Here is an 11,178-nt window from a genome sequence, read left to right on the forward strand (position 1 = left end):
TTTATGAGTAAATTATAACTCCCCTGTTATTGAAATAACTGGAGTTGCACTTGGTGAGAGGAACTCTCCCTCGTTTGTAATCCGAATTGTCACTCGATGATGGAAAAAAAATGTCTAGCGATTTTCCCCTTTTCTCCCATTTTCTGGGCTTTGCCGACGAGGAGTTATCCTCACTGCGGCTTGGATCCGTCAAGGTGCTTTCGTCCGTCGTCCGTTTAAGGGGTATTGGTACTTTCCCTTTTGTCGTCGCCTTATGTTCTTTCCTGCTGTGGTGAGCGGTGATGCGCGGTGGTGAGTGGTAATGCGCGGCGGTGAGCGGTAATGTGCTGCACTGCGCGCTAATGTGCGGCACTGCGCGCTAACGCGCGGTGGGTGAGTTTAGGCACATCGTTCTTATGCCCACTTGGAGGAGACCCCTCCCCCCCTTCCATGGGGGAAGCAAAGAAGGAGGAAAACAAAATCGTGGACCTCTTTTGTTCTGCTCACCTTGTTGAGTTGCTCCCATCCCCATCACGTGGATCACCACGACCCCATGCAGAACAAAGCTCCCTACGTTGTGAGTGGGGCTTTTCCAATAGGTAATTTCTCCCCCCCTTTGGATATTTCCCCCCCTTTAGATACTCGCCCAGATGTGTGTCTTCCTTTTCGGTCCAAATGAACTCGGAGAGGTCTCGAAAATTTTCATGACTGTGGGGAACAGTACCACCAAAGGATGCAGATTTATTGAAGGCAATTTTTTTTGCTTCTCCTAAGGGGGGGGAACTCCTGCCTCTTCTGTACCCTCTTGTAAAATCACATATATTATGGCTATAGCTATTTTGTAGAAGACACCTTTCGCATATAATGTTTGCCTTTATGTTACTCCGTATCATGGAGGATGATGTGAGGGAGGAGGTATCAGTGGTGGCTTCTTCAGACTCATCAGAGTCGCTATTTGTGCTAGTGGATGGGAGGGACAGTATGCTTTTCTCTCTCTCTTCATTCGTTTTGCCAAGCTGGTTTGTTCCCTCCCCATGACGTTTCGTCATCCCATCGCAAGTAATTTCGTTGACTATTTCCTCCTTTTGCGTGACCCTTCTTGGGACCTTCCGAAGGTCTACTTCCTTTTTCTCATCATCATATTTCTGCGGTGGGGTGAAGGGAACAAACTTGGAAAAAATGGGGAATAAAATTAGGAGGAGTTCCCCTAAACGGAGTGCACAGTTTGAAGACGCACACAAAATGGAAGCTTTCGCAAAATGGAGGGAAAACCTTTCGCTGAAAGACGCATATATTCCCACCCATGGTTACGGGCGTTGCGCAGCGGGATGAACAAAAAAGGGGGAAAAAAAAAAAAAACTCGAATTGGCGCGGAAGACAAAAAGGAATTGCCCAATAATGCTCTGTCACACGGGATGCACCCCTTTTGGACAAAAAAAGCGTTGTGTTATAATTTTGTCCACTTGGAAGATTGTAACATGGCAACATGGCAACATAGCAACATGGCAACATGGCAACATGGCAACATAGCAACATTGCAAGATTGCAACATTGCAAGATTGCAGTTTTCCTGTTTTGTGAAGCAGCGACTTTGTGCCTGTCTACGCAAATTTACAAAACGGTATGCAGGAGTAAGGGCGGCATTTCAGCTCGCTTCTTTTTCGAACGCGCTTGACGATTTGTTGGCGTCCTCCTTTGGCGAAATTGAAAAATTCTGAGAAATGCGTCTCCTTGGTGGAGCTTCACTCTGTGCTGCTTTCTCTTTGCGTGGCTTTCACTCCGTGCCGCTTCCACTTTGTGGCAGCTTAACCCTGCTTTAACTCTCCTTTGCCAATCAGCCAATCGGGCGCACGCTGCACACAAAACTTGCGAACGTTTTCTGCCAGCCCACTTGACCCATTTCGACCGTTGCAATTTTATGAACAGTGCAGATTTTTTTTTTTTCCTGCACATTTTTAGCTAGCTGAAAAAAAAAACTAGCCAACGGGAAATCAAAATTACGTAAGCTGCACCCACGGGGAAAAAATCAACATTTCGCTAATTCATGGTTGCGTAAAATTGGCGAGCAAGCTCCGTAGCAACGTTGTGCTGTTTTCCCGTTTCGAACAGGGCCACTTTTCCGGGCACGGTTTCGAGCAAATGGTGGCCCCTTTCAATTTGCATTCCAAAAGGTTTAAAATAACCTGACCCGTTCATAAGTTTAAAAAAATGCAAATAAAAGGATAAAACTCTGCGAAACTCCGCAAAATTGCGCCAAACCGCCGCTAACCTCCTGGCGACGGGTGGCACATTTTCGTGGGTCCTCTCTTCCTTCGGGGTTAGCTGGCATGGAAAAGGCTTAAAATGGATACACCACACGCCTTACATTTTCTCCTTTGGCGCCTTTCTGTCGAGGATCTTTTTACGGTTCTTGTCAATTTTCAGTTTGGTCAAGATGACGTTGCTCGGGTGGATACCAATGAAGGTGGACTCTCCGTTTGCCTTTTCCCTGGTTACTCTTTCCACGTATATTTTAAATCGCTTTCTGTTTATCTTCACAACTTTTCCTTCTCGGCCGTGGTTGTGTCCTCTGCAAATGAGGACTTCGTCGTCCTTCCTCACTGGCAGAGCTCGCGTCTACAAAAGAAAACAAAGCAAAATGGCAATAAAATGACAATAAAATGGCAATAAAATTCCAATGAAATGACAATGAACTGCCAATAAAATGACAATAAAATACGCGACGATACTCGATGATACGCGATGATGGGGCATCAGGACGCACGCGCGACCCCCCTCACCGACATAAACGCAGGCGTACAATTTTTCAGGTGGCTAAACGGAGGCCTAGCTCTCTTACCTTATATTTTAATCTCAACTCCTTTGACAGTTTGGAGGACATAATTTTCCTTCTAAGTCCAGCTGGCGCCGTGAAATGCGCCTTTCTCATTTTCCTTCGGGAGGAGGATATTTCTAACGGAGAGGGGGAAGGGACGCGTTAGGGGCGTAAAGCGGGTGCGCATAGATAGCGAGGTGGGCAACACCTCACACGGTGCGACGATACGTAATCACACGAGAGAGGGTAGGGGTCCATTTGCAAAGCGGTGTATAAAACGATCACAAGGGTATGCACGAAGGTACATGTATGTTTGGGTAACTTTTCAGGGGGCGAATGGCGATACGCACGTTGGGCATCCTTTTGGGAAGCTGCTCCCCCGAACCGCGTGCCAACGTTCATATCCACATAGTACAACATCGCAGCATCACGCGCACACAATGATCTCATATGCGCAAGTGGGCCAAGAGTCCCATCCAAGCGATGTGACGGATGCACGGCGGGAGTAGCCCTAAACGTGTATGTGGCTCTCCACCTAAGTGGTGTTTGTAAACTTACGCTTGTTAAACTTCATTTTGGAAGAAGGCGAAAAATTTATTTGGGCTAAAAAGGGGATTCTCTCCAAAAGTGGGTAAAATGAATGAAGTGGAATTGTTTCCCTTTTATTAGTTTGTTTTTTTTTTTTTTCCTCTTGTACAACTGTTCGTTATAGTTAACAATTTGGAGGTAAAAAAGAAATTTATAAAATCAAGTCAAACAAAAAATTTTTTTTTTTTTATGTATGCCGAAGGCGCGCTTTCAATTAAAGTGCGGTTGGTCGTGCGTTTGAATAAGCGCATATTATATTATGTAGTTATGTACACGGTTAGGTTATTATGCGCGTTGCGGCGTGTATCCCTTTTTGTGATTTTCGGCAACTGGCATTAAAGGAAACAGTTCTTTTGGACGATGTGACGTAAAATAAATCACGTGCGCGATCCCAAAGAAAAAGAGTGCCCCGCAAATGGGGGGGTAGGTATATCATAAATAAAATGTATGCCCTTAAAATATAGGAGGAGGAGGAGTAGGCTGGCTGCTTTTTTCTTCCTTTCTTTTTCCCCTTTCGATTTTCATACTTTTTTTTTTTTTTTTCATAAAATGTTGGGTCCACGTGTTGATGAAAATTCTTCACCGGCTCGCCCAAGCATCCACTTTTTACTTCAACCGGGTTGAGCTCTCAAAGTAGTGAGTTGGATGCACTGGCGATCGCTTCGTTGCACCTTTTTACCGCTCCGATTTATTTGCAAGGGTGGATTTTATATGACCCTAAGCGAAGGGTAACAGTAAGAGGGGAAGTATCAACTATCAACAGGTTTCAAAAAGGATGCACTTTTTTTTTCCGTACCTTTGGAAGTTAATGCACGTGAAGAGGTCATACCATAACAACCCAATGGCGGATTTGCATACCTATGTGCGTAATATTAATTGCTGCATTCCTTCCGTTGGGAAGTATGGACTGTTGGCATGCTACTCCAAATAGAGGTCCTATAGCTCAGTTGGTTAGAGCGTACGGCTAATAACCGTAAGGTCGGCGGTTCGAGACCGCCTGGGACCATCACAAAAAATAACATAAAAAGGAAATTTTTTTATTCCTTTACACGTTGGTTTACAGGGCTTAATATATATTCATATAAGTCCTTTTCGATGCCCCATTTTCTCGTATCATCGTATCATCCCATCATGAAGGCGCGCTTCAAATCGGATGTGAACATGCAAATAAGAGTACGTGTATATTTTTATGCCTTCTGCTCCTCTTGAAATTGACTGCATCCTTGCCCCACCCATAATAACTGCCGAACGGCCGAACTCCGAACTGCCTAAAGCAACCTTCTGGAGGGTTAACATAATGATAACTAATCGGGGTGATGCCTTTTCTATATAATGGAAGTAATAGCCAGATTAGCGTAGGATGAAAAAAAGGAGGCCATTTGAATCACCCCTTTTACTTTTTCTTCCCTCATGGAAAAAGGGAATATATAGGAAATGAAAATATGAGGAGAAGACCCGCTCTCTGCATATTCGATGTGGATGGATATGAATATACACCCAGCTCCCAAAATGACGTCATTAAAAGTGACAAAAAGGAGAGAGATAACTTGCGTGTTTGTTCCCACGTTGACTTTAACCACTGCCATTTTATTTGAACTGGGTTTCTCCCTTGGCGTTATGCCGCCCTTCTTTTTTCCCCTCCCCAAGCGTGTTCCCAATGCATGCGAAAGTAGTGAAAGCATAAAAAGGAAAAAAAAAAAAAAAAAGGATAATACATACGTGTAGGGACCACGGATGAGGTATGTGGGTTTATAAATTAAAAACCACAAAAACGGCGTTATGACGGCGTAAGCTTCCTTCTTCTTCACCCTATTTAAACATAATAAAAAATATAACAATATAACATCATAAACCATTAACCGCTTAGCGCCGTTGGGGCATAAAACGCATTTCTGCTGCTTTTTATACGAGCACCGAGGATCGAACTCGGGATCTTTCGCGTGTGAGGCGAACGTCATAGCCACTAGACCATGCTCGCTTACCTGTGTTACATTCATCAAATCGGTCATAATCCAATCCCGGTGCTCACCACCTTTGCAGCTGCCAATTTTGTTACCCCCCCGTTTTATTTTTTGGAAATATATTCCCCCCTTTATTTTTCCCTTTCGGCTGAATGGGATTTCCCTTCTCTTAAGTTCCTATGCCTCTTCATTTTTTAATCCTCTTCGATGTCGTTCTGATCATTTTGCCATGTTCCCATGTCGCGACGTTGCCTCTTTTTTTCCGCTTTCTTAATGGGGGCCTTTCCCACAGTGCCACTCCGCAAAGTTTGACCCCATTTGATATACGTACGTGCAACGTCCACACCGTTTTGTCGCCCCAGGGGAATTGCTAATAAACAGGGCCCACTTTGCAAAGCGCATTTGATGGGGAACACAACAGGACAAGGTACTATAGCCCCCTAGTTGGGGTCACCAATATTTGCAAACAAATTTATTCGTATTAACAAATGGGGAAAAAAAAAAAAAAAAATTGTTCATTTTGTGCAATTTCGCCTGAACGGTGCAGGTAAAAAAAAATAAAAAAAAAAAAGTCGAAACAGCTAGCAACAAACTCATGTGTGCAATTTTTTTTTACAAAATAGCTACCTTGTATGGAAACAAATTAGGAGAGATAAACTTTTGCTCCCCTCAGGGTGACATCATGAGAAGAAAGAGGCAACGAGGTTACACATTAGTTTGTGCCACTTCGGAAGTGCCCCCCTTCGTCATCATGAACTGTCCACTTGTAGCCTTCCTCTTTATGTAAAAAACGTGAAAAAGAAACAACAACACGTAGGAAATAATGATCACTTGGGTAAGCAGTTGGGAGTGGACAGGCCCTCCGTGATACTTAATGTATTCGAAAGACTTAAAGGAAAGGAAAAAGGCAACAGACGCGAATGCGTTAATAATTCCAATCAGGACTGCAAAATTGTGTTCCGGAAATACAGTCGACATGTACATGTACATATGGTTTGCAAAAAAACTTTGGTGAAAAAAATAAATGATTAACGATAGGTAGCCAACAAATACACTCGCCGTTTTGTAGTAAATCCAAGTTAAAGAAAAAACTGAAATCCCCAAAATTAAATTGAAGCTCATAAAATTGTATATGCTTATAATGTCAGCTATTATGCCAAATGTTAGGGTGATGATAAAGCTTGATGGCAACAGGAGGGAGTATATGTTTAGCGTGTCTCCAAATACACTGTGCTCGTAAATGTCGAATAGGGAAAACATGAAGTAGCAAATGCTGAACGTTACGGTGAAGAACTCGATCACGATGAATTGATAAAATGGAGACTTCACTTGGTTCTTCAGGGCGTCCAGGTGGATATTTCCGCACAGCTGGGTGCTCTCCACGTTGGGCGCTGTCTGCTGGGTGATCTTCATATTGGGTGCTACCTTCTGGGTGATCTCCACGTTGGGCGCTGCCTGCTGGGTGATCTCCACGTTGTCGCCAGTTCTTCCCTCTCTCTCATCCAGCAAATTCGCAATAAAGAACGAGGGGACGATACATAACAAAATGTACAAAGCCACCACCACGGTGATGTTGTTTTTCCCTTCCAAGGCGTTAAGCGCGGCCAACAACACGTTGCCCACGAAGAGACTTAGCACGGCCAGGGAAGACATGGTGCTGATGAGGATGTAATTTTTGTTCTTCAAAATATTTTTTAAGGCACCTAGTTTGCTTTCGCTTCGATGATGTGTGCTCTCCGTGTGGCCATTTACGCCTCCCGCTTGGCCATTTACGCCTCCCGCTTGGCCATTTACTCCTTCCGCTTGGCCACTTCCATTTGCGGGGTCTCCACTTTTGCGTGTCCTTTCCCCCTGCTCCACAGGATATTTCTCGTTAACGTAGTATATGATGGGGAGGTACGAGTTGTCCGACCCGATGCCGAAGCAGGCAAAGGCCAGGTTGAAGAGGAGCGAAATGGTTTGGAAGCCCCGGCGGAGGGTCCCCAAGTCATCGCCACTTTCGCCGCTTTCGCCGCTTTCCCCACTAGTGCCAATCTGCGAGTACCCTTCCATGTAGTGCTTCGAATAGGAAAGAGCAACACTCAGCAACGTCCACCCGGTGAATAAAAAGGCGAAGGCCACGCGCGACACGTACTTTTTCTTAGACAAAACGTTAATTAGTATACTTCCAACAGAGCCAGAAATGAACTGAATTATTAACCCTAACACTAGCAAAAACTGTATGTAGTTTTCCTGCTCCTTGCACACAAAGAAGTCCCCCCCCATTTGGTCCTTCTCTCCTGTGCACAGCCATTCGTACGCTCTATGCTCCTTAAACAGGAAGGCAATAAAAATGTAGTTCTGATAAACGATCGCCGTGGTTGCTATGCTGTACATGAACAGGGGGATGGTGGCCTTCCCGCTTGGCGGCCCCATTTTTGTTCCTCCGCGGCGAAGGGGTTGCGCTGAAGGGGCTGCGGTGATGGGCCTCGACTCTGCGGTGAAGGGGTTGCTCTGAAGAGACTCGACTCTGCGGTGAAGGGGCTGCAATGAACTGCAGTGGAGGAACTGCGTTTGGGGGTCCTCTCACCTGTCACCTATCACCTCTCTCCTATCACCTCTCCCCGTGTTATTAGCCTTACGTAGTTTCTCCCTTGCTGCTCATCTTGTGGTATTCTTCGCGTGGCCCTTTTTTGAGATAATTCTCTACATGTATCCACCAACTCGGCTTTTTCTTTTCCCCATTTTTTTGGGTCAACTTGGTGACTTTTTCTCCCCACCCGCAACTGCATGCCGATCGGAGTTGCTCCCCTGTGGCACATGTCAGTGCACGCCTGGCTGGATAAGGAAAAGGGACACATGCTACGTAGTAAAGCTCCACCTGCAGGTGAAGGTACATCATTCGCTTTTTTTTTTTATTTTTTTTTTTTTTTTTTTTGGTGGGTTTTTTCTTCCGCTTGGCGCAATTCCACCCACCTGATTGTTCGCATATGATTGCACAGTTGGGGGAAGCGCGGTGGGGAGAAAGTCCGTTGACAGGGTACCATGTGGAGGGAGGGTCCATTAAGAGAGCGCCCTGTGGGGGGAGGGTCCATTAAGAGAGTGCCCCGTGGGGGGAGGGTCCATTAAGAGAGTGCCCCGTGGGGGGAGGGTCCATTAAGAGAGTACCCCGTGGAGGGAAAGCTCCGTGGGGAGATATAACAATACGTGGCTATGTCGGCCGTTAAGTTAACTGTGCTTACTTTTACGTGAACTTCAATTTTGCTTCCAACATGTTCGTAACTGCGTGGTTGTAATTGTGGAAGAGGATGGCCGCCCCACTCCATGCCGCCCCTCTCCATGCCACTCCACTCCACCCCTGCACAGTGGGCCACACATCTGCGCGTCTCCCTCGTTTAAGCGCCATGTACGCCACGCCCTGCCCGCCATGTTGCATCATTTCGAGAGTGAGCAAAATGCAGAGGGAGTTCCCTCGCGTGTAGTGTGCACCCCTTGGTAGATTAAAGAAGCAAAGGTGAGGGCGCAATCTCCACCATGTGGGAGGAACCCCCTTTAAGAAGCGGGACAGGCGGGACAGGCAGTCGCAACGTCCACAACGTCCATAAGGCCCGTAACGTCCATAAGGCCCGTAACGTCCATAAGGCCCGTAACGTCCATAAGGCCCGTAACGTCCACAACGCCCGTAACGTCCACAACGCCCGTAACGTCCACAACGCCCGTAACGCCCGTAACGCCCGTAACGCGGGTAGCCACGCATGACAGAGTCACCTTTGCTCATTTTTGTGCATATCAACTCTCCTGACCTATTGTGAATAACCGGAATATGGTCCTTAAAAAAGGAAAAAAAAAAAAGAAAGACCGATGCGAGAAAAAATACACTCTTGCGAATTGCACGTTGGAGAGAAGTGTTATCACGTGTATGAAGCAGTATGTATGTATGGATGGGACGTATGCGGGGCAAAGCTGATTTATGAAGACCTCTAAATGTGTGAGCAAGTGACGTGAGTGCAATGGTGTTCGCTTCGCCGTTGTTGTGTAACCTCATCGTCGCACCACCGTCAGTTGAAAAAAAAAACTACATGTTACCATACACATGATTCCCAAGTGCACACGTGTTTGTATGCCTGCGTAGATATGCCACTCCCCTGTGAAGTAGCAAAATTTTATCCTAAAAAAATAAACTCCAGCTGTGCTTTCATCATCTGAGTAGTAAAGTAAGTGAACAATTAAACAGCTCACCCGGCTGGGACTCCTAGCGGGCATTATCCCCCCCCATCCATGCAGAGCGAACATGCCACACTTTCACAACTCCCACCATCGATTTGTTTTCGTACCCGATACGTCCCGCCCAATCCATAGGGATGCATTCCTTGGGAGAGCTTAAGTGAGTACGTGCCTACATACTCTGCTCTCGTCCGTTGCCTCAATCTGTGTGCACACCGAGTGAATCGACGTGTATACACCCACTGTATTTTTTTTTTGCGTGGCGTTTTATCTACGTAGTGGTTATGTTGGGTCCCCTTGGCTATATGCACATCAGGTAGGGGTGGAACCCCTACAACCCTGCAGGGGTTTCTTCCCTTTTGGTGCTCGGCAAGCATAGGTCGTATGGGTCCACTCGCTACCTCCACGCGTGGATGCCACACGAGAACACCTCTATCTGGTGCGAAATGATCCTTTTTTTTTTCGAAAACACCACAAGGTGCGCGCACACGGGGAAAAGGGACGGGGGAAATGTAACGCGGTGAAGTGAAATGCACAAGGGTGGGCTAAACCAATCGCGCAAGGACGGTTAAACCAATCGCGTAAGGACGGCCAAACCAATCGCGCAAGGACGGTCAAACCACACGCTTAGCGACGGGTGAAACATCCCCTCACCTGCCGACGGCGCGCGGGCCGCAGCACGCTCCTCTGAACTGGCCAACGAATGGCAGCTTTTCACGCCCTGTGCGGGCACACACGGTGAGGAAAAAAAAAAAAAAAAAAGGCAACATACGGGGGGAGGTGACATGAAATGGCGCCGCGCTCACGCATGACTGTCCCAAAGCAGCACACAATTGCGTGCGGTTTGCTATTTCCCTTTTGCCATTTCCCTTTTGCCATTTCCCTTTTGCCGTTCGGCGCGAAATTCCCGGGAGTGTTCCACCCCGCAGGCACATGCACAATCGCCCGCGCAGCACCTCGGCAGCTCCTCACGTACATCTCGAAATGTTATTCGTTCGCCAAAGAATTGGGAGTGAACAAAAATTACGAATCGACTCCCAAACAGTATTATTGCTACACAAACAAACACATCAAAAAAAATTTTTTGTATTCCCATTTTTACATGCACAACTGTGTGCGCTAAGTGGACTTTATCACATCATTAACACACCCCCCTTTTTCACCTCATTTTTACACGCGGAAATACGCTCTAAAATACGCGCGGAAATACACTCTAAAATACACGCTAAAATACGCTTCAAAATACGCTTCAAAATACGCTTCAAAATACGCTTCTAAATACGCTTCGAAATACACCCCAAAACACACTCCAAAATACCCCCCAAAACACACCCCAAAACACACTCCAAAAGGTGCACCAAAAAGGCAGAGGGCGAACGGAAAGGCACACACATGCGGCAACATGAAGCCTTGGTGAACGTGCCCCCCTCGGCGATGAACAGCTCGAGCTGCGCGCGTCGGTCAGCCAAGTTGGTGCGGGGGAAAATGCGCTACTGAGGTGGAGCGCTGTGCACGTGTATGCTCATGTGTTTCACGTACACGCAAAACACACACATACGTGCGAGCGCGTAGAGGCACCCCTATGCGTCAGTAGCTAACCGGCAAGCCAACCGAGAGACGCTTTTTTTTTTT

The 11,178-nt window shown here is 46.5% G+C and overlaps 2 protein-coding genes and 2 non-coding genes across 4 annotated transcripts; 1 reads left to right on the plus strand and 3 right to left on the minus strand.

Moving 5' to 3' along the window:
* Positions 1-2,340: 2,340 nt before the first annotated feature.
* On the minus strand, positions 2,341-3,368 carry PCYB_083690 (60S ribosomal protein L26; the record flags this gene model as incomplete). The annotated part of the gene is made up of 3 exons (XM_004222107.1): positions 2,341-2,595; positions 2,819-2,931; positions 3,353-3,368. The coding sequence occupies 3 exons, from the start codon at positions 3,366-3,368 to the stop codon at positions 2,341-2,343; spliced, it is 384 nt and encodes a 127-aa protein (XP_004222155.1).
* Positions 3,369-4,314: 946 nt separating this feature from the next.
* Positions 4,315-4,388, plus strand: PCYB_083693. Its single transcript has one exon. It is a non-coding gene; the product is annotated as a tRNA-Ile (tRNA).
* An 899-nt stretch (positions 4,389-5,287) lies between these two features.
* On the minus strand, positions 5,288-5,360 carry PCYB_083697. The gene has a single exon. It is a non-coding gene; the product is annotated as a tRNA-Val (tRNA).
* A 688-nt stretch (positions 5,361-6,048) lies between these two features.
* PCYB_083700 (hypothetical protein) lies at positions 6,049-7,758 on the minus strand (the record flags this gene model as incomplete). Its single annotated transcript, XM_004222108.1, has 1 exon — positions 6,049-7,758. The coding sequence occupies one exon, from the start codon at positions 7,756-7,758 to the stop codon at positions 6,049-6,051; it is 1,710 nt and encodes a 569-aa protein (XP_004222156.1).
* Positions 7,759-11,178: the final 3,420 nt, after the last annotated feature.

The sequence above is a fragment of the Plasmodium cynomolgi genome, chromosome 8 (genome assembly GCF_000321355.1).
Source record: "Plasmodium cynomolgi strain B DNA, chromosome 8, whole genome shotgun sequence".
Lineage (NCBI taxonomy): Eukaryota > Apicomplexa > Aconoidasida > Haemosporida > Plasmodiidae > Plasmodium > Plasmodium cynomolgi.